The sequence below is a fragment of the Crinia signifera genome, chromosome 4 (genome assembly GCF_055691185.1).
Source record: "Crinia signifera chromosome 4, ASM5569118v1, whole genome shotgun sequence".
NCBI classification, from domain to species: domain Eukaryota; kingdom Metazoa; phylum Chordata; class Amphibia; order Anura; family Myobatrachidae; genus Crinia; species Crinia signifera.
In genome coordinates this window covers 233,044,876-233,066,712 of record NC_139220.1, presented here as the reverse complement: position 1 = coordinate 233,066,712, position 21,837 = coordinate 233,044,876, and the positions used below count along the sequence as shown (strand labels likewise).

At 41.5% G+C, this 21,837-nt stretch overlaps 2 protein-coding genes across 2 annotated transcripts in view; both read right to left on the bottom strand.

The window, feature by feature from the left end:
- Window positions 1-1,480: 1,480 nt before the first annotated feature.
- LOC146073035 (transient receptor potential cation channel subfamily M member 7-like) overlaps window positions 1,481-21,837 on the bottom strand; it is a 173,307-nt gene continuing 152,950 nt past the window's right edge. Inside the window, exons 27-36 of the mRNA XM_083180212.1 lie at window positions 21,217-21,287; window positions 20,640-20,677; window positions 20,511-20,536; window positions 19,088-19,153; window positions 18,605-18,888; window positions 16,848-16,930; window positions 16,477-16,682; window positions 6,078-6,129; window positions 3,918-4,024; window positions 1,481-1,599 (exon numbers count right to left, since the gene is read on the bottom strand). Coding sequence (XP_083036338.1) covers window positions 1,481-1,599; window positions 3,918-4,024; window positions 6,078-6,129; window positions 16,477-16,682; window positions 16,848-16,930; window positions 18,605-18,888; window positions 19,088-19,153; window positions 20,511-20,536; window positions 20,640-20,677; window positions 21,217-21,287 — 1,052 coding nt within the window. The remainder of the gene's footprint in view (window positions 1,600-3,917; window positions 4,025-6,077; window positions 6,130-16,476; window positions 16,683-16,847; window positions 16,931-18,604; window positions 18,889-19,087; window positions 19,154-20,510; window positions 20,537-20,639; window positions 20,678-21,216; window positions 21,288-21,837) is intronic.
- Window positions 12,000-15,042, bottom strand: LOC146072172 (uncharacterized). Its single transcript, XM_083179504.1, has 4 exons — window positions 14,675-15,042; window positions 14,348-14,422; window positions 13,462-13,883; window positions 12,000-12,545 (listed from the first exon to the last, which is right to left on the bottom strand). The coding sequence occupies exons 2-4, from the start codon at window positions 14,400-14,402 to the stop codon at window positions 12,000-12,002; spliced, it is 1,023 nt and encodes a 340-aa protein (XP_083035630.1). The 5' UTR covers window positions 14,403-14,422; window positions 14,675-15,042.

Genomic DNA, 21,837 nt, shown 5'->3' with positions numbered 1-21,837 from the left:
TACAATGAGTTGTAACCCCCAGTATCCACGCCATCCCGAAGCCTGGTGAGCGGCGGTACGCATCCTCTGACTTTTTCATACCCCCACTATCCACGTTGGCGTGGAGTTGATTCTAGATAGTGTGGCAAGCACAGCAAGCCACGGAGCCCGAAGCGTGGCGAGGTGACGCGGAATACGAGCCCGAAGCGTGGCGAGCACACACGGATTACTTTACATGTATTCCGCTGCGCTCGCCACGGGCTCGTTGTGCTCGCCACACTTTCTAAAGTCAACTCCACGCCGACGTGGATAGTGGGGGTATGAAAAGAAAGGTCGGAGGACGCGTACCGCAGCGGTTCGCCATCCTTCAGGATGGCGTGGATACTGGGGGTCACATCTCATTGTAAGCACCCATCACATCTCATGGCATGGGTGCTTGTACAATTAAAAATCACATCGCATCCCATCCCTTTTGCTACCATGTGATGCTATGCGATATTCAATTGTACAAGCATCGCACGCATCGCACACCACTAAATATGGTACACTATGCCATGCGATGGGCGCCGTGCTAGGAAAAAAGTACCCATTTTTTAAACACAGTCTGTGTCATGACAGGTAGGAGCTGATTGGCTGGCTGTTTATCACTCTCCAATTTATCACTTTTGAAGCTTAGTGCCAGACACTGCCTCACACACACATTATTACCCCTATAATCGCTGGACCACCAATCTAAGGCACCCCTGCAAGTGTCCTGAGGTACCCCAGGGTGCCACGGCACACAGTTTGAGAACTACTGGTGTAACCACATTGACCCTTTAAATTATACTGTATACCATAAAAAATCCAAAATAGTCAACGCTATTATTTTACCTGGACAACTATTAACTTCTGACTTGTTTCCATGGGATACAGTATAAACAGAATGTACGACACAAAGACAATACGATTATTACGCTTTATTTCCCTTTTTGTCTCAAAGATTTTTTTTTCCATTTTTTTTTTTTCCATTTACAGCAGTTCTGGAGAAAACACAGCACTTGAGATGACTACAACTACAACATTTTCCCTGCTGTATTACATTATGAATCTGATGGCAACGCTTTTAAACCATGCCTTCTTATACCATGTATATCAAGTTATCCTCAAATGGATTTTCTGGCTTTTACCAAGGTATTGTGAGTGAACCCTTGGTTAGTGCCACCATGTAAGGATTATGTGTGTGTATAAGCTACAGGTCTCTTGCAATGTCATTATTCTTGGCAAATGTAACATGACCCTCCATTAGGCATCACATGCTATAGGTATTGGCTGCTGAAAAGTGCAATATATATTCTGATCCTTTAGGGGTTTCAGTGCCGGTCTTCTTAAGGCAGTCGGGATGCTGGCGCCAGTCTTCTGAAGTCAGTCAGGATACATACGTCAGTATAGTGAATGCCGGGGTCCTGACCATTATGATGCTGATTGCATCCCATTACATGAACAACAGAGTTGCATTCAGTCACATCATGACATTGACAGGTTGCTCACTTGACTCTTCTGCTCCATAGCCATCATTGAAAACATTAGCGTTTCTTAGGAGTAAAGCTTCCTCTGTTATATTCTCATTCATTTTCATTTCTGTTACAACACATAAAAACAGTCACAAATGTGTAATAACACTGAGACAAAGAAAGAAGTAAAACATGACAAGAGCATTCTCATACTGCATTCACATCGCAAAATGCAGGGTCACACCGGGACTTTGAAACGGTTCAGTCCTGGTGTGACCCTGCATTTTGCTTTTTTCAGATCCCTACAGCTACCTAGTTATATTGCTAGTTCACTGACATCATGCGGCAATGGGGTGGAGCGGTGAAGCTTCATCGGGGTCGGGGGGGAGGCAGTGCTTGGAGCTGGCGTTGCTCCAAGCACTGCCTTCTCTTTCTGGGTTGCTGTGCAGTGTGAACGGGTTAACCGATTGGGCAACCCAGTTAACTGGTTCACTCTGCACAGCAACCCGGTAATGAAACGCTAAGAACCTTTCTTTTTTACTGGTGCATAATGTCGGGTTGCTGACGGTTTGCTGGACCTGGTAAGTCCAATTACCAAGTCGAACCGGCAACAAACCGGCTTGAACCCGGTAAATAGGTGTGATGTGAAAGAGGTATTATGGTATAACCCTTCTGCACAAATCTATAGTGCACACTCACACTATGACTCTGACAAAATGTAATAGTACAAATGAAATTTATTTCCTGTGAGCTGGTGGAATTCATTGCACTACTGGTGCATTTCCTACTTGGGGAGTACCTACAGCGAACACAGCGAACTCTGGACACTATGCTGACAGACACAGCAAACCATCTTGCCACAGCTCGCATTGATGTGCCACTCTGGATGAGCTGCACTACCTGAGCCACTTGTGTAGGTTATAGACTCCATCTTGTGCTACCACTAGAGTGAAAGTACAGTCAGCTTTCAAAAGTGACCAAAACATCAGTCAGAAAGCGTAGGAGCTGAGAAATGGTCTGTGGTCACCACCTGCAGAATTACTTCTGCATCTCCCTAGAAGAAGGCATAAGAGCCGAAACGCGTTGGATGGTCCAGACCATTATCAGCAACACTTCCAATAAACCAGAGAACCAGTACCTGTGAAAACCCCATGATAAGGAGAGCGGCGGGTGCACACGCCGCTACAACCAGAAGCCGGAGAGAGACTGACACGGAGCAGGTGTAAAGCTGGCCATACATCAGAAAGATATTGTACCCAATCATACAATCTCAATTGATTGTAAGATGGATTGTATGCAGATTGTGTGCACATCTTATGTACATAATCATACAATCAATCATAAGATGGATTGTATAACTGATTGTATGATGGATTGTATGCAGATTGTGCGCACATCTTGTGTACACAATCATACAATCAATCATAAGATGGATTGTATAACTGATTGTATGATGGATTGTATGCAGATTGTGTGCACATCTTGTGTACACAACCATGCAGCAGATGGATTGTATGACTGATTGTATGATGGATTGTGTGTAGATTGTGTGTCCAAAAACCACCAAGGACTGCCGGGGATTTCAAGGGAAATTGTACACAATCATGAGCGCAATTGATCTTAAGATCGATCTTTCTGATGTATGGCCAGCTTTACAGTCCCAGCAGCGGCGGCACTGCTGCTCCTGCGGCCATCACACTGCATTAGTCTCTGCATTCTGGGAGTGTAGGCAATGCGGTATACAACCTCTCCCACTTATTAAAAGCACGTCATTAAATATACACAATTTTTTCAGACATATTGAGCCTGATATATCTGAGTCAGACCCACTCACTAAGCAGCTTTCTTTCGCAGCTTAGCGAGCTGGAAATCGCCACCCGCTGGGTGCAAATGCCCGCCCCCCCTTCACCAACCAAATGCCTGCGCCGGCATGCGAATGGATGTGTACGCTGATCTACCCATTCGCATGCGGATGTACTAGGGATGAAAAATCATTTGACGGTCGTTGACCATCAAATGATTTTTTGCCTGATCAATCTGATCTGAATTTTATACGGGACTGTGATAGTCGCTAAAGGCATTCGCACACTGGGTCTGCACATGCTTATATTCGCAGATAGGCACGCGCACACCTACACCATCGGTCCACGGACCGAATTCGGACATCAGCGTTTAACCTGAATCACCCACAAAATACAAATACTTTATAACGTGGTGCTCTTTTATTTGTACTGTATTTTTGTTATTTATTCAATGTTATGCCAAGTTTTGTCTCCCTGTATTGTTCCTTTGTACGGCGCTGCGAAACACTTGTGGCGCCTTATAAATAAAATTATAATAATAATAATAATAATAACATGACATTAAAAAGATAAGAGTATTTGCATTTAGCTTTTTAAAACATATTGCATATCATGTGAACATACTGATCCCCTTCCTGCTTACCTGGGAGTTTTAGATATCGGCAGTACATGTTACACTGATGTTTAGCACAGAAGTTTTTAATGGCATCATCCCCAAGATTTGCTGGCCCAAATACCATATCATTTAATCTGGTCAAGAACAAGAAAAAAATATAGAGATGTATTATTTAAATGATGGAGGATATTAAAAGATTACGCCTTTATTTTCTTCATAGAGTTTTAATTAACTCATGCAAAAAGCAAGATAAAAACCACTGTGCAGTCAGGTGCAACCTCAGTAGGAGATATCAAAATGCATAACCATAGGCAAAACAAACAGCATAAAATACAGATAAGTCCCTTTTCGGTATACGGTCACTAGGTCGACAAGAGGAAGGTTGACAGTCAATAGGTCAACCACATGCCTCAAGGTCAAAAGGTCGACATGGGTTAGGTTGACAGGGACACATGCTATAGGTCGACAGTCAAAATGTTGACATGGGGTTTTTCACATTTTTTCAAGCTGACAGGCGGTAGTTTATGCCCTACCATCCACTAGGGCATGGAGGAAGAATAACATAGCATGTTTGTGAAGGAAGAGAAGTCTGAAAATGCGGTACTTATATGTTAGTTGGGCACCCACTAAGCTATTTGCTTAGTTTTACGCGTCCCCTCACGGGGCTCGCCACGCTTCGGGCTCGGTGGCTCGCTACGCTCACCACACCATATAAAAACAACTCCATGCCGACATGGATAGTGGGAGTATGAGCGTACTTACTATAGTGGGCGCCCAACTAACATATAAGTACCGAACATGCTGATGCTAGCAGTAGCTGGGCAAAGTGGTTAGGTTATGTGCAATGTACTGTTGTTTGTGGAGCAATGCAAAAATAGATTTTAGGGGATATTTACTGAGATGTGTATTCTACTTCACATGTGATGTTGCTTAGAGCTGTGCTTCCATTGTAATTCCCTACCTTTTCCATAGTTATGAATGTAATTTATATCAATATCAAGTAAGGAGCCATTATCATGTGGCTCCTTGCTGGTTAATCGTAGACCCAATGTAGGGTAACAGTGGTGTGGGGTGCGGTGCAGTGCCCCTGGACTGGTTGAGCTGGGTGGCTTAGTGCGGCACACCTCTACATTCTATTAACGCTTAGCACATGTAATTCCTATAATGCATATAGGAGGCGGATGATTATGTTTCCTACCCGTTTCCCTGCCAGCTTCAGCGAATTTTGTATAGTGCAAGGATGCCGCTGAGGCTAACAGCAGGCGGGGAAACGCGTAAGTGACATACTCATCCATCTCCTAAATGCATTATCTGGCCAGACATGACTCCAAAATGAACTCACAGCAAGGTAATCATATGGCTTAGTACTAATAGCTATGTACACTAACCTGCTCTAAACTAACTAATCCTAACAGGCCACCCAAGGACTATTGTGTTATTTTTGTGCTGATACAAAACTGCCCAGAAACATCTTTGGTGACATTTAATTAACCCCTGTGCGCACAAATCTGCCACAAACAGCTAATGCCAACAAGCAATGTCTGCCTGGAAACTTCTTTGGTGGCTTATTACTAGGATCCGGATTTATAAATCTGTCATAACCCACTAGTCCTAACAAGCTATCTAAGGATAAGCGGGTTATCCCTGTGATTTACAGAACTGCCTAGAAAGATCTCAAGTAACTAACCAGCTAATTTAAGTTACTGAGGGGTAGATTTATTAAAATCGGTGAAGTGATAATGTGCCTGTTTTTTTATCAATGGCCAATCAGCAATTAACTGTGAAGTTACAGGCTTGATTTGAAATATGACAGGTAGAAGCTGATTGGCCGGTGATAAAAACCAGGCAATTTATCATTTCACCGAGCTTAATAAGTCTACCCCTAAATCACTGGATATCCTTTTGGTACCAACTGCCATATAAGAACACTACTAATTACCTGCTTTACGGGATCCTTACCCAACTAATTATGCTATATATGTTGTAATTGTCTTTTTAATATATATTGTCTTGGTTTATGCTTTTATAATAGTGTGGTCACCTATTAGCTGTATAGATTATCATGTAATTTGTTTTTATATTATTATTGGTTATAAATCCATATTGCTTTAATAGTACTCCAACCCTGCGCAGTTTTGTCCTTTTTCGTGTACCGTAAAGACATTTCTTTTGGAAGCCATAACTTACTTGCATTCCCCAGCTTTAATAACAGACGGATCAGTCAGAATTTCACCAACTCCTTCAGGAAAAACATATGTAAAGGTTTTGAAATTAAATACATTTTATAAAGATATTTTGAGTACTTTACCTCACTCTTCTATTGCTTTACTATCCTAAAGGCCTACAGATATATAGATTATATTACAGTCTAAGTATACATACAGGATGGGAAATCCCAGAGTGGTTGGTAACATAAGGACACAAAGGTCAGTGCGGAAAGATTATTTTGTGCAACTAGTTATCCCATGGTTTAAAGGGGTTCCAAAGTTACACAGCAAGCATGACTCCCATTGTCCTCATGAGCAGAGAATGTAATGTGTAACTTATAGAACACATTTATAAAGCTAAATGTTACATTTAGTTACACATTACATTCTCTGCTCATGAGGACAATGGGAGTCATGCTTGCTGTGTAACTTTGGAACCCCTTTAAACCATGGGAGTAGTAGCCATCTTCGAAATTATTATAAAGTTATTATTTAGTACTAGAACTAAATTGTTATAAAATTATTATTTAGTACTAACTCTATACCCTCAGTGATAAAGTTTTTGGTAAGTTCATCCATGTCGGAAAGATGGTATAACAACGCTTCTACACCCCTTGTATGCTGAATGATGGTGTACAAAGATTTTACATACTGTAGCAGTGACTAAAAATTACTGGATTCCCATTTGGTGGCATTTAATTTGTTAATTACAGAAATGGTGGCTTTGGCATAGGATTTAGTCACTTTTACTAACGGCTGCAGTTTGTGTTAAAAGAACGACTTACAGAGCATGCACGCAATATAAAAAAGGGATACAATTTGCATAATGTGTCCCTTCATTTTAAAGAGAAACATTCATGTGATATTAAAAATATGAAAAACTTTTGCAGTATTAAGCTATGCAATAAAAACTGGAGGACTAAGAACACTGAACAGGATCTAGCCAGACTAGAGATGAAAACCATCTTTGAATGAAAAACTTTGGTACCGCAGGGATTGAATGTTTCGAATGTAAATGGTTTATTTAAATCCTTTTAACTTTTTAAATGTTTTTTTTTTATTCAACACTAGGTTGTGTATTACTATTGTACTAATATTGTGTTTATTTTTGTTTTTCACCCAGCTCTATATGATTAAATGTTACATATGAAATTATATATTTTTTAATATTTAATGATGGTATATTTATATATGTATACTTGGTTGTATTTATTAGTTAATTTTATGTGTATTTTATACATAACCTATGTGTAACACACTCTATATTTGATGTTGTTTGATTTTAATTCGAGTATGCTGTATATATGTATATTCGTCTATCAGAATACTACGATACTGCATAGTAAGGAGTTAATATTACATGTGTATGATTAAAGAGCCGGGTTTAGGTGTTCCGTGGATTGGTTGAACTTTACCATGTGATCGGGAGGCCAGACCATAAAATAAGTTCTGAGGAGATGCTGCAGCACATCTTGACAAAGGATCATATACGACACGCGATGATGTCATCGCTGCCGACATTGACAGACCGAAGCTAGCACCGCTTGTTTGTGTCTGTCTACAAGAAACTTTAATCCGCCCAGCTTTCCCCTCCGTGTGTCTGCAGCGTGTGTGACAGGGGAGGACAGGCTGCACTTCTTTTCTTTGTCAGAGGACTTTTTCCTTTATGTGTATTCATGGATTTTAATAAACTTCTTACTTCATCATTGGCGTGTATTTAAAGAAACCGTTATGAGGTTGTGAATGAACAATAAAGTAAGTTACTATACTTCTGGAATTGTTTGCTGATTACCATTCCTGTTGAAAAATTTAAAGATACCTTTTGATGCACTCGAGTTAGAAAGTTGAAGTAATTGTTGGTTTTTAATTGATATCTCATTCAAGATTCTAAAGAAACTGCTATGTGTACTTGAGAGAGAATTATAAAGTAAGTGTGGCTTAAATTGCCTGCTAATTACACCGCCTGTTCTCCGGGACCACATGCAAGTTTCAGATCTGCGCTTGTTTTTCCCAATATTTAGTTTTGTTGGTGGTCTTCTTTCCAGAGGTTGGATGGTCTCTGGGGGAATATACTAGCTGCAACTAGCGCTTGTTATTTATCAAACCTTTTTTGTACACGTATTGCTTTCCATCTGGATTGTTAATGAGCTGCTGGCAACATGTTTAAACATAGAAAAACACGGGTAGAGAGTATGCAAAATGTATTCTCTAATAATGAGAATAGTATCACCTGTGTAGATGAAAAATTGGAAAGTTTAATGTATAAAATAGAAAGATTATTAATAAAAGAAGGGAAATTATGGTGGGAGATTTCAACCCTAGAACATTATCTGAAAATTGTAAGGGTGAAAAAACTCCAATCATTTATAACTGAAACAGAAAGTTTCAAGAAAGATTGGTTGTGTATTTTGGAAGATTGTGCGAATATGGGATTAATTATAAAAGAAAAAACTAAACTTTTAAAGGATGTAGAAAAAGAAATAGAGGAGTTAAATACACTTGTTAATCCATATACAAAATCAGAAGAGTTCATGGACATGGAAAAGAACATGATGATAAAAATAGAAAAAAATGAAAGGGAGCTTAAAAATAAGAAATGTTAAAAGTATCAAAGGGATTACAATGATTATAAAGAAGGGAACCAATTTAAATGGAATGATAAAATAATCCCTGAGAATAAAGCTCACCTAACTCAAACTAATCAAAATGCTAAAAATCAGGTTAATAATACACAAAAAGGACTCCATATAAAATAAAAAATAAAAAATGTAAACAGAATTTCATCGTTATTATAATGGATCAAACGAGGTTAATGAGGGTCAGAATAACAGAATACAAAGAATCCATATGTATAGATACATTTAGAGGAAGGAGAATTACTCCGATAATTATAATTATCACCAAACAAATCATTAGAATCGTCAAAATAATCATTATAATCGATATTATGATGGTTCGAGTAATTGGTACTTGTTTCCTAGCATGGCCACACTGATTTGCATCGGGGTGGTCGTGTGGGAAAAATCGCGTCGATCGCATCGCAAGCGACCGAATCGCATGCGATGCGACCGACGCAATTTTTTAATTGAATCAAATGTGAATAGGGTCCCTGGGACCCGATTTTACATTGGATTCAATGTAAAAAATTCCCTAGACCCCCAATTTTACACCCTCAACGCCACCCCACGATTGACTCCAACCCGAAGCGTGGCGAGCATAGAGCGTCCTCCGACCTTTTCATACCTCTACTATCCATGTCGGCGTGGAGTTGAGAGTACAAAGTGTGGTGAGCGCAGCGAGCCACCGAGCCCGAAGCGTGGCGAGCACACGCGTATAACTTCACAGGTATACGCGTCCCCTCGCGGGGCTCGCCACGCTTCAGGCTCGGTGGCTCGCTGTGAGCCCCGCGAGGGGACGCGTATACCTGTGAAGTATATATCACTTTATATTCTCAACTCCACGCCGACGTGGATAGTAGGGGTATGAAAAGGTCGGAGGACGCACACGCCGCCCCTCGCGGGCTCGCTGCGCTTGCCACGCTTCGGGTTCGCGTCAATCGTGGGGTGACGACGGGGCCATATACAATGTGAAATGGGTCATATTGGCCCATTTCACATTGTTTCCTATGTGAGATGGACTTAATCAAGTCCATCTCATCTTGTGCCATTATAATGGCACAAGACCGACGCGATGCTCCCGATTTCAATGTTAAAAACTATTTTAACATTGAAGCCTATGGCAAAATTGCTGGCATCGCGTCGGTCGCGTCAGGGGCAATATTAATGGCCGCGACTGACGCGATGCCCGCGATTTTGCCTCTGCCGGCAAAATGGACCTGATTTCAAAGGAAATCGGGTTCATCGCGGGCATCATGTACCTTAACTTTAAGGTACACGATGCCCGTGATTGTGGCCGTGCTAGGAAACAAGTACCGAGTAATTATGACCATCGTCTAAATAATCGTTTCATTCAGTATTATGATCTTCATGAACAATCATCACTTCCTTATCAAGAAAAATTTCAGAGAAAGCCCTACAAAAATGACAATTTGAGAACTTCAAAACATACCGAACAGGATCATTTTTTAGAAAGAAAAACAGAGTAGAGATGAGTACAATTAGAACCCCCGGCCAAACAGAAAAAACAATATAATAAAAGAGGGGAAAGAGCTGGTATTTGTTTAAAAATGGGTAAAAAGAAAATAAATAAGATTTAAAAACCCATAAAACAAGAAAGTAATGTGAGTGTTGAGGCTCAAATTATAGACACCGATTCGGAGGAGCAAAGAAAAGATGACAAAACTATTAATTTTTAACCTCAGTGATTATACGGTTACACCTGAGGAGAAAAATATCTTAGGCCTCGTACACACCAGAACGATCACGATCGTGCGTCGATCGTGAACCGATTTGCTGTGAACTTCTCGGGAGCGCTCCCCCGGGCCCAGACTCACGATTTGCATAAGATGGTGTATTTTTTACTTACGATCTTCAAACGATCGCGAGTCGTTTGCGATGGTCGTCCGACTGTCGTTTTGGTGCATCGTGTGTGCACAGTGACTGTCGTTTTTGAAATTTAAATAATGGGCAGGACTAGTTGTGGGGTACAAATAACTGCAGCCATTTTAGATCTGTGCTTTGTGACTAGTGAGGCTTGGTGTATACCTGCTGAACGCTGTACATAGCTGTTTGCTCTGCTTTGTTTTTGCCTGGCATTACAAAGTGTGCTTTTCCTGTGTCCATTATGCAGTCTGCAGTGATGGATTCTTACCAGCAAGATTTTCTGCTTTCCTATGCTGTGCTCAGGGTGAGGCAGCTGAGGGCCCAGCGTAGAAGAGCTAGGTCATGCTGGACCAAGCAGTGGCTGCTGAGCCGTTCTCACATGCCACTGCTCCTGGAAATTCGTGAGAATAATCCCAATGATTATAGGAATTTCTTACGTTTGGATGATGCCACCTTCCATGAGTTGCTGCGTCTCGTCACCCCCCACATCCAGAAGCAAGATACCAAGTATCGCATGGCTATACCTGCTGAGGAGCGGCTGGTGGTGACCCTGAGGTTTCTGGCTACAGGACGGTCTCTGGCTGACCTGAAGTTTGGATCCCTCATCTCCCCGCAAGCTTTGGGCCTCATCATCCCCGAGACCTGCAAAGCAATCGTGAAGGTACTGCAGCACGAGTATTGCAAGGTAAGGAAATATACACCACACACTTGTAGTGAAAACATATAATGTTTTATTAAAATAAATCAAACTTTGACATCCACACATTTTTAGTTTTCCTTATTTTTGGATTAAATACAAATGGTACAAAAATAGAACCCATTGATACGCATAACTGCAAACTGTTCCAAAGTGCAATAACATGTCCAAAAATATCTAAAACATTTCACTTTTCTGCCTTGAGGTACGGAACAGTAGAACACACAGTGCTTGTGGCGCAGATAATCAAAGTACCTTCATGCACACGCGGTGCATAGTGCAGAAGCAGTGGTCCCGGCCCCATTGCTCCGCACCATGCGCCACGTGAGCATGGGCTTTATCTGCGCCACAAGCATCATGTGTTATACTGCTCCATGCATGTGCAAATGGCAAAAGTGTCATTTTAGAAACATTAGGTACGCATAATATAAAAATAGACCAAAGTGCTATAACAAGTCAAAAATTTTGTAACAAACTGAGCTTTAAAACCTACTGCCGCACTCACTAGAGGTACGGAGCAGTAGAACACACAGTGCTTGTGGCGCAGATAATCAAAGTACCTTCATGCACACGCGGTGCATAGTGCAGAAGCAGTGGTCCCGGCCCCATTGCTCCGCACCATGCGCCACGTGTGCATGGGCTTTATCTGCGCCACAAGCATCATGTGTCATACTGCTCCATACCAACAGGGCAAGAATTGGTTTTACAATTCACGTAAAACCGGAGGGTCCTGCTCTCCTGTGAAATCAGGCAATAATGAGGTGTACAGGTGGGTATAGCGGGCTGGAGTTGAAGGTTGTGCGGAGGATGCTTGGACAGGTGGAGATTGATTTGGCAAAGTGGAAGGGACTGGTAAGGGTGCTGGGGGAGTAGGCCCTGGTGGTTGTTGGCAAGGAAGAAGGCCAGCTATGTTGCATTCAAATGTAAGGCGGTCTAAACGGCCAAAAAACAATAGCTCGCTGCTTATGCGTTCAAAGGCCATTTGCTGGGTTGGACTCAGCTGGCGTAAGCCGTCAGACAAATATTTCCCGAAAGCATCAAATCGGTCGGGAGGTCTACGTAGAACCTGTTCGGCCCGTATCAGTAATTCCTCCTCTGGGTTGTCTATTTTCTTTTCCTTGCGGCGCGATTTTTTACAGGCCTGTTGTGGCGGTGTGGGTGTAGTGGATATTCCTTGCGATGTACCTGGAGACTCCGACAATCCAGACAGGTCCAGGGTCGGTGAATGTTCTGTCTCTGCACTGTGTTGCTGTGGAAACAAATACAAAGTTCAATTTATTAATCAAGTTTATTTATTATTTCTACAGTTCCCTACCAGCGTGAAGGATTGGCAAAACATCGCTGCAGAGTTTGAAGAGACATGGAATTTCCCAAATTGTGGAGGAGCCATTGATGGCAAACACGTCCGCATCAACCAGCCTGCACAGAGTGGTTCCTACTACTTCAATTACAAGGGATACTTTAGTATCGTTCTAATGGCTGTGGTTAATGCGAACTACGAGTTCATCTTCCTGGATGTTAACAGGAATGGGCGTGCTTCGGATGGTGGAACTTTGAAGGATACCAAGTTCTACCAGAGGCTCACCTCCAACACTCTTCACTTGCCGTCGGTCCAGGAAACCAAACATGGGCTCAATTTTGTGTTCGTGGCAGACGAGGCATTTGCCCTTCATGAGCACATCATGAAGCCATATGCCAAAAGGGGCCTGGACCACGACAAAAGAATTTTCAACTACAGGCTTTCCAGGGCACGGCGGCTTGTGGAGAGTGCGTTTGGTATCCTGGCAAGCCGTTTCCGCATTTTCCATACTGCCATCAACCTGAGGGTGGACAAAATAGACTGGGTCGTCATGGCGTGCTGTGTCCTGCACAATTTACTGCGCCGTAAGGAAAGACCACAAAGGCCTACAGGACCAGCACCACCAGAGGTCCCAGAGGAGCCAAAGGAGGTAGTGCAGATATCCTCTGTGGAAACGCCGGCGCAACAGTATAGGGGGACTACACGCGCCATGCAGGTTAGAGACCAGTACAAGGACTATTTTAATGGAGTGGGTGCTGTCCATTGGCAGGAGAACCACATTTAAGACATGTGTGGACTGAACCTATTCTCCGGGCCCAAAAAAATAATGAGGAAGGACATGTGTCAATACCGGGTCTGTACTTACCGACAATGGTTGGGAACTTTCATCCACAGTCTGCAACACCTCATCCCCCTCACTCTCCACCATGAGGTACAGTCCGGTCCTCTGTGCCTCCTGACTCAGGGTGAAGGTTAAGAGATTGTAGTACCACAAGGAGGTCTCATACACGTCGCCGGCTCCGGCACCAGATCTCTTGGTGGTCTGCATTTTCTTATGCTCTTTTAGGAACACAGTGCGGAGATTTTGGATTTTTTTCCGCACCCACTCCGCATTGGCTTCAGGGTGATATGAACGGCTGAAATTGGCCAACTCATCCAGGGCATTTGCTCTTTTAATTTTGTTACTGTAGTCTTTGGACTTCGTCTTCCAAAGACATTCGTACTCCCTGTATTTGTCGATAAATGCTTCGACGAAGTCACGCTCCTTTGCCAGAGCCTGAGACATGTCTATAAGAAAATAGATAAAAAAAATTATTAAATGATTATAGTTTATATATTGTTAAGACACTTCTTTTATTTCAGGTTCACTTTTGTTAATATCACAATAAAGTTTTAAGTTTCACCAACCAGTTTCCTTTTTATTGTAAACAAGGTGATAGTGTACACAGCTTCATCTATTCCAGTGTTGGCCAACCTTGACACTCCTGCTTTAGTTGAACTACACATTCCAGCATGACCTGCTGTGGTTTTGCTATTTACCATTTACACACAGAGATATATCACTGCACTGCATTGGTGGGCAGCTAATGCACTGGTGGGCAGTGGTGGGCAGCTAATGCATTGGTGGCCAGCTAATGCATTGGTGGGCAGCTAATGCATTGGTGGGCAGTGGTGGGCAGCTAATGCAGTGGTGGGCAGCTAATGCATTGGTGGGCAGCTAATGCATTGGTGGGTAGGGAAGGTCCAAATACCTGTCTTCAATTTGGCTGTGCTCCAGGATCCTCCGTCACTGCTATCCTGTACCATCGACGAGTCTCACAAAATGGCTGCGGAGGGAGTGACACACACAGATATATCACTGCACTGCATTGGTGGGCATCAAATGCACTGGGGGGTAATTGGTGCGCAGCTAATGCATTGGTGGGCATTGGTGGGCAGCTAATACATTGGTGGCCAGCGGTGGGCAGCTAATGCATTGATGGGCATTGGTGGGCAGCTAATGCATTGGTGGCCAGCGGTGGGCAGCTAATGCATTGGTGGGCAGCTAATGCATTGGTGGGTAGGGAAGGTCCAAATACCTGTCTTCAATTTGGCTGTGATCCAGGATCCTCCGTCTGCTATCCTGTACCATCCACGAGTCTCACAAAATGGCTGCGGAGGGAGTGACCAGGAAATGAGTATAAACAAGCAGGATCTGACGACGGTCTGACGAGGCAAGTGCACACGATCATCTCGCAATCTGCATACAATCAGCCCCCAATCTGAGGTCGGATTGACAGATCTTTACTGCAGTAGGTAGGATCTTCAATCCGACCTACGACCGGCGGGTACGCGCATCGGATCGGAATTGTGGGCTTAAAACAAAAGATTTTGCACCAATCTATAGCAAACGCTCGTACGACCCATCGAAATCGGAGGTTTTTATGCCAAATCGTCCTGGTGTGTACGGCCCCTTAGAAAAAGGTCTGACATTTTCTCCATCCAATGGGGCAAATGAATAGGAAGTCTTCACTGATCTTCAGAGATTCATAAGAAAACTTACTTTAAAAAAGTTTTTTTTAGCAGAATCAGTAGAGGATTCCTCAACTGATGTCACTACTACAGAAACTGTAGAGGTATTTAAGAAAAAATCGACCTTTTACCCGAGGTTTTAAAAAGGCTGTTTTATTGAAGTCTTTGAAAAATTTGTTAAAGATGATCTTGAAAAAACATCTTTCAAAAAGATACCAGACCGCAATTTAAATAAATCACAAAAATTAGCTATAGAGTCTCTGAAAAATTACAATCAAATTGTCATTAAGCCGGTGGACAAGGTCGGCTGTATCGTCATCCTTAACCGGGATGACTACCACGCCGAAATCATGAGACAATTAAAAGACACTGGCACTTATAAAAAAAATTAATAGTGATCCCTCTATTAAAATTCAAAAGAAGATGGACGTTTTTATTCATTTGTATCTTTCTCAAAAAGTAATTACTGAGACGGAGGCAGAATATCTTAAAGTTGAGAACCCATCAATACCAGTCATCTATATTCTGCCTAAAGTCCATAAGTCCATTATTAATCCCCCCCGGCAGACCTATTGTTGCGAGTGTAGGTTCTATTACATCCAATCTTTCCTGCTTTTTAGATAATAAACTGCAGCCGTTAGTAAAAATGACTAAATCCTATTCATATACTATCAGTTCTTCAGAAATACACCATTTCTGTAATAAACAAATGAAATGCCACCAAATGGGAATCCGGTAATTTTCCATCATTCAGCATAAAAGGGGTGTAGAAGCGGTGTTATACCATCTTTCCGACATGGATTAATTTACCAAAAACTTTAACACTGAGGGTATAGAGTTAGTACTAAATATTTATTTTGGTACGAGGGGGAGTTTTTCCTCCAAGTAGCAGGTTCCGCAATGGGTGCCAAGCTGGCTCCAGGGTATGCAAATTTGTTCATGGCCCACTGGGAAGATCTACGAGTGTGGACTGAGCATCCCTGGAGTACCAGTTTGGCACTGTGGACCTGCTACATAGACGACATTTTGTTTATTGAAATATTTTTGTGATTACTTAAATGACAATACACTAGGCATTGAACTTTCATTTAGTTCAGTTCAGTTCTTCAGAAATACATTTTTTGGACCTCACCATTTTATTAAGCCCACTGATTGCAATTTTTATATAGAATGTGACAGCAATCATCATAAAAACTGGATACAAAGCATTCCTAAGGGCCAATTTCAAATGTTAAGGCGTAATTGTAGTGAGGTGGCCAGTGCGACTTTGCAGTGAAATTGCCAATGCCATCTGCATTCCCCCCAACATCAGCACTCCATTTATAATCCAGTTATCTAGTGGCTCAAATGGCCAACAGAAGGAAGGCACCTTGCAAGTCCAGAACCAGAAATTCTCCCCTGGTGTACTCAAAAGTCCAGTGGCTGAAGGCCAACATAGTCTTCTCCAGTCTATTTGTTGGGATGCTTTCATTACCAGTGTTGTTATTGTATTTTCTAAATGTTCCAGACAGATTCTCTTCAATTGTGAACCACTGCCCGGCTGAGTGACAGTACAGGAGGAACACTTCTAGAAATCTGACAACAAAATAACTTTACGTTAGCACTGTATATACTGTCACAGACAGAAACCGGTAATATTCAGCCAGTAACTACTTCAATAGAAACCTAAACATTTTAGTAACATAAGACTTATTGCGCTCCTGGGTAACCATCAGCTCACCTTACAACAATACCACTTACTTTGGAGAGTATGGGATTGTTTTTGGTTTCATTTGGTTGAAGGCAAATAGCAATTTCTGAGCGGCTCTCTGTTGCTGGATCTCCTAGAAATAAAAATCATAGGAGATCTTTAATTAAAGTGGGAGGACAAGGGGCCATGCTAGTTATAAACCATCATAAAATGGCAACCAACATGGTATAAGATAATAAGAGTGGTTGTGTTTTGTATACAAAAACTCCTCTTCTTTTTACGCTCCCTGCAATAACGTTATCACCTGTGCAGTGTATATTTTAATGTATTTCTTTCTTACTGTCACCTTACTCTTTTTGTAACGCTAATCTTGCTATAACATCATTTCTTGTGATAGATATTGAAAATAATGTACCCCCTGCAAAATATTAGAGCAAGAGATTCAGTGATCATAATACTGTACAATCATGAGGATGCAGTACATAAATGATAATAAGGAATATCAATTACAAACAAACATGGGGTAAATTTACTAAGATGGGAGTTTGATTGAAGATGGGATGTTGCCGATAGTAGCCAATCAGATTCTATCTATCGACAACATCCCATCTTCAAAAGAACTCCCATCTTAGTAAATGTACCTTATCAACATGGTGGCGTGGAGCGCTTACTCTGCCCATCTCCGCTTCAGGGAGATGGGGGCAGCTGGGGGCATCAGGGGAGCTGCAGAGGGTGTTGTAGGGCTCTGTCAGAATGGGGTGCGTATATAGTTTGGTTTGCTTGATACTAAGGATGAAGTACATCTGCCGGGTGCCTTCTTATTTCATCATATTAAATGTTGTTTAACTCCCGGAACCCCAGGAAGGAAAATCAGAAGCGTGCCGCATCTGGTTTTCCTTCCTGGGGTTCTGGGAGTTAAACGACGACCATGGTCTGGTGTTGTATTATTATTCACAGCAATAAACAAATTTATACCCCTGAAGAAGTTCCCTAGTGGATAAAACGCATTGGTTAATGCAGAACATTTTATTGTAAATGTACAACAAACATCTTCACTGAACACTTTTTATTGAAAAACACTTTTAACAAAAAATTAAAACTACTGGACTTTAGAGGAACACAACATTTGGTACACCAGTAGAGGTGTATAGAGGACTTTTGATCTAAGGCGCCACTCCACAATTGTGTGTATGTATGTATGTATGTGTATGTGTATATATATATATATATATACATGGGGTATCTCCTTGACAGAGAGTGGTCTGCACACCAGTTTTAAGACAAAACATTTTTATGTCACATAAAAAAGGTAAAGCACATGGCATTGCATTGGAATCATAAGGCAAAAAATACGGTGCAGGTTACTTATCCAAACCCATCACAGCAATGTAGTGTTACAGGGGAACCTGTCACCAGCTCAAAAGCATATCAATATGGTACAGTGTGGTACAAGAGTGTGTGTGCCACACAAGGTCATCCACAAGAAAGATGAGCTCTACTATTGTACACTGTGCGAATAGTGCATCCATGAAAGACACAAAGCCAAGGTGCATCATGATTGCTGACACCCTGGGGAGCACTTCACTACTCAAAAAGGTTCAGGGCACATTCTTATAATGCAGCCTGCTCCCTTCTTTTTATTTTGTTTTATGACATCATTATGTCACATGTACAGGGTGCTGTGGGGGGTTATTGAGCTGGCTCTTTTACTACAGCATTATGAAATGTAAATACAAGAGCATTATAAGTTAACATGGTTAATAGTAAATATAAAGAATATGCAATATTTAATATCTATAATACTTACTCTGACACAAAGTTGCATTACTGTATCATCTTTGTAAATTGCAGACCAGGTATTCACCACCTCTGGAAGGAAGGACTTGATAATATAGTGGTTCCCAGCTTTCAGGATGTCATTTTCAGACCAGGAACATACAGCTTTCACAGCGTGTCTCAACCCACCGGCCATCTCTTCGTTACCCAGAAACTCAATCGTAGCATAATAACCCTTATGGGACCAGGAGGACATGCTGTTATTTAGGATATTTGGGGAGCTCTCTTCCAGAAGATACAAAGTCACCAGCTCCTCTGTAATAAGACATTTGTCCTTGCTTAATGAACATATATATGCTTTTAGCTTGAAATAACAGATGGAAGTACATTTGTATGTAATTATTAAAATGTAGTCATGTACACTGGTATTTGTTTTAGTGATATAATGTAAGAATCCACTAGAAACCCATAATGCTGTTTTTGGGATAACATTAACAGTATTTTACTTACTTACCTACTGGAGGCATGGGCGTGAAGGGAATATTCTGGGACAGACGACACAAGTTGTTTCTTTCAAGGGCTGTAGGATATAAGTAACCCATTACCAAATAAGTGACAGCAATTCAACACATTTGATCCTTGGAAGGTGCCAAATCTGATTGATGTCTGGATATAAGCAAACATACTGGAGGTTGATAATGGGTGTACACATTCTTCAATCTGGCGACCGCCAATACCGATTCGATATCAACGACTGCCGGGACACAGTGGTTTGCTGGATTTGAACAGATGGGAGGGAGGGTTTGGCAGGGGGTTGGCGAGTGGGGGGAGGGAGGGGGGATGCTGCATAGAGCAGCATTACACTGCCTTTGATCTGGCGGATTGAAGCAGAAATAGACTTGCCTGCCAAGTCTATTTCTGCTTTCGATCCTAGTGCCGCGTGGGGCCACGCATTGGGATTGAATCCGCATTGAAGGCAGTTATCACTGTGTGATTCAGTTATTTTCAATTTGGGTTTGATTAGATTTTTCTTCTAGAAGTAAAATTTAACCGAAAACATGTCAAATCAAAGCGTGTGTACACCCCAAAAGGTAGATCAAGTATACGGGTCATTTTACAACATCCACCAATTAGCAACTGAGATTGCTTGTAATACAGCACACACATTTATTAGTCAATTAAGTCTTAATAAGCTAAACTTGCCAAAACGTGTGTTTGGGTCCCCACTTACGAACATACACATTTCCAGTGCTCCCTACTGAAAATGCAGTTGGATGGTGACAGTGATCATCATGTGTATGGTCATCAGACAGAATGTACAGATATATACAGTTTGTGTTGATCAGTGACTCATAGCTCTTCACAATGAAGCTTAATAAAAAAGAAATATCTTAAATGTTTGGCCAGATTGAACCCACACATTAATATCATCTACAATTTACACCAACATAGGATCTAAAAGATCCTACTGTATGTTGGTGTAAACAGCAAACACAAAGCATCATATTGACCACATAGAAACTTGTTTGGCACCCTGGCTTCTATCACATGTCCCTGCTTAGCTAGTGCAGTGGCAGCTTCCTACTATGTTTCCTGCAGGCTGAAATATGTTTAAAGAATGCATATGGATGCCGGTATTCCCATAATAGGGAATCCAGACAAGGGTCCGGTAAGTAACCCTCCCCGCAGTCTATCCCCTACATCCTATTTTACTACGTCTGTGACTTGTCGTCTTATTTCCTGTACTGTGAGTTATGAATGTTGTGTCTTCCAGAAGCATTAACTTGGGGACATACAGACTAGATGCTAAACCCGGGAGGTAGCCAGTACCTCAAATCATTGTAATACACAAATAAGATTTTAAATATATATATATATATACATATATATATATATATATATATATATATTGTGTAAATACTTGTAAAATGTCTTACTGGTGAAGCCTTCTTTATGGAGAGGCCTACAACAAATAATGAGAGAACAAATGATACAATGAAACTATAAATTAGACTTAAGAAATATAATCATAACAACAATCATAATAAAAATAGAGTTGCACTTACTTATTGAGTCCTGAAGGGTATGGGCAGTAATACTGTTCCTATTTTTAAAAATTAAGCATAAAAAACATGTTAGTAATGTTATTTAAAAACATTGAAAAGTTAGTTCTAATGAGTATGGATCATATAAATCGACCTACTGGTCGACAGTCATTAGGTGGACACCATTAGGTCGACATACTGCAATGGGACATGGGACAAGGTCGACAGGTCATTAGGTCGACATGGTGTAGGTCGACAGTCAAAAGGTAGACATGGTGTTTTTCATTTTTTTTGACCTGAATGTCGACCCAGTCGACATTGACACAGGATTAAGTGCATCGCTGCGCTCGCCATGCTTCGGGCACTATTTTATTCTCCCTAGTGGATGGTAGGGCACATGTCGACCTAATGCTTATGTTGACCTAATGACCTGTCGACCTAGACCCATATTGACCTTGCAGTATGTCGACCTAGTGGTGTCGACCTAATGACTGTCGACCATCTTTAGGTTGACCAACCGACTGTATCCCCTTCTAATTATTTTTCTAAAGATTCCTCTTTTTTAATGAATAAACCAATACTCAAGAACAAAACAAACCTTAAGTAAGGCTGCCTTTGAGTCTGTCAGACACATATCTTCATTGGACATTGAGGAGTTGTCCAAAAAAACTAGGACAAAAAATAGACCAGATATAAATAAGAAAAAATATTAGGAAAAAAAAAAACTAAGAGAATGTACAAATACCATCCCCATATTCTGTCTCTACGCCAAAAGCAGGGTAATGATTTTAAACTCTTATGTCTGGATAAGGGGCATTTATAGGCACTGTCATGTGTACCTGTATTCTACCGTATTCAATACAAAATTCTTTTACTTACACACAAAGCCATAAACCAAACTACACCAACATACATATCTTCTCTTATCTCAAAATATCATCCAACACGACCTCTACGCTCCTCCCAAGATCTGCGTCTCTCATCCACACTCATTACCCGCTCCCATTCCCGACTGCAGGACTTTCTTCGGGCTGCACCCACTCTGTGGAATACCCTCCCAAGCACAATAAGACTCTCCTCCAGTCTCCAAACCTATAAGCGTTCCCTGAAGACTCATCTCTTCAGGCAAGCTTATCAAATTCCAGAACCAGTCATAGAACCTTGCGTTCTGGTGGAATCGATGCAATAAAGAATACAGTATCTATCCTTATGTATCAAT

Excerpts from the sequence above, each read along its gene's own strand:
- LOC146072172 (XM_083179504.1), bottom strand. The coding sequence starts at position 14,402 with ATGGTACAGGATAGCAGTGACGGAGGATCCTGGAGCACAGCCAAATTG. Across the intron at positions 13,884-14,347 it reads CACAGCCAAATTGAAGACAG|ACATGTCTCAGGCTCTGGCA; the intron begins GTATTTGGACCT and ends ATTTTCTTATAG. Across the intron at positions 12,546-13,461 it reads AAAGTTCCCAACCATTGTCG|CAACACAGTGCAGAGACAGA; the intron begins GTAAGTACAGAC and ends TTGTTTCCACAG.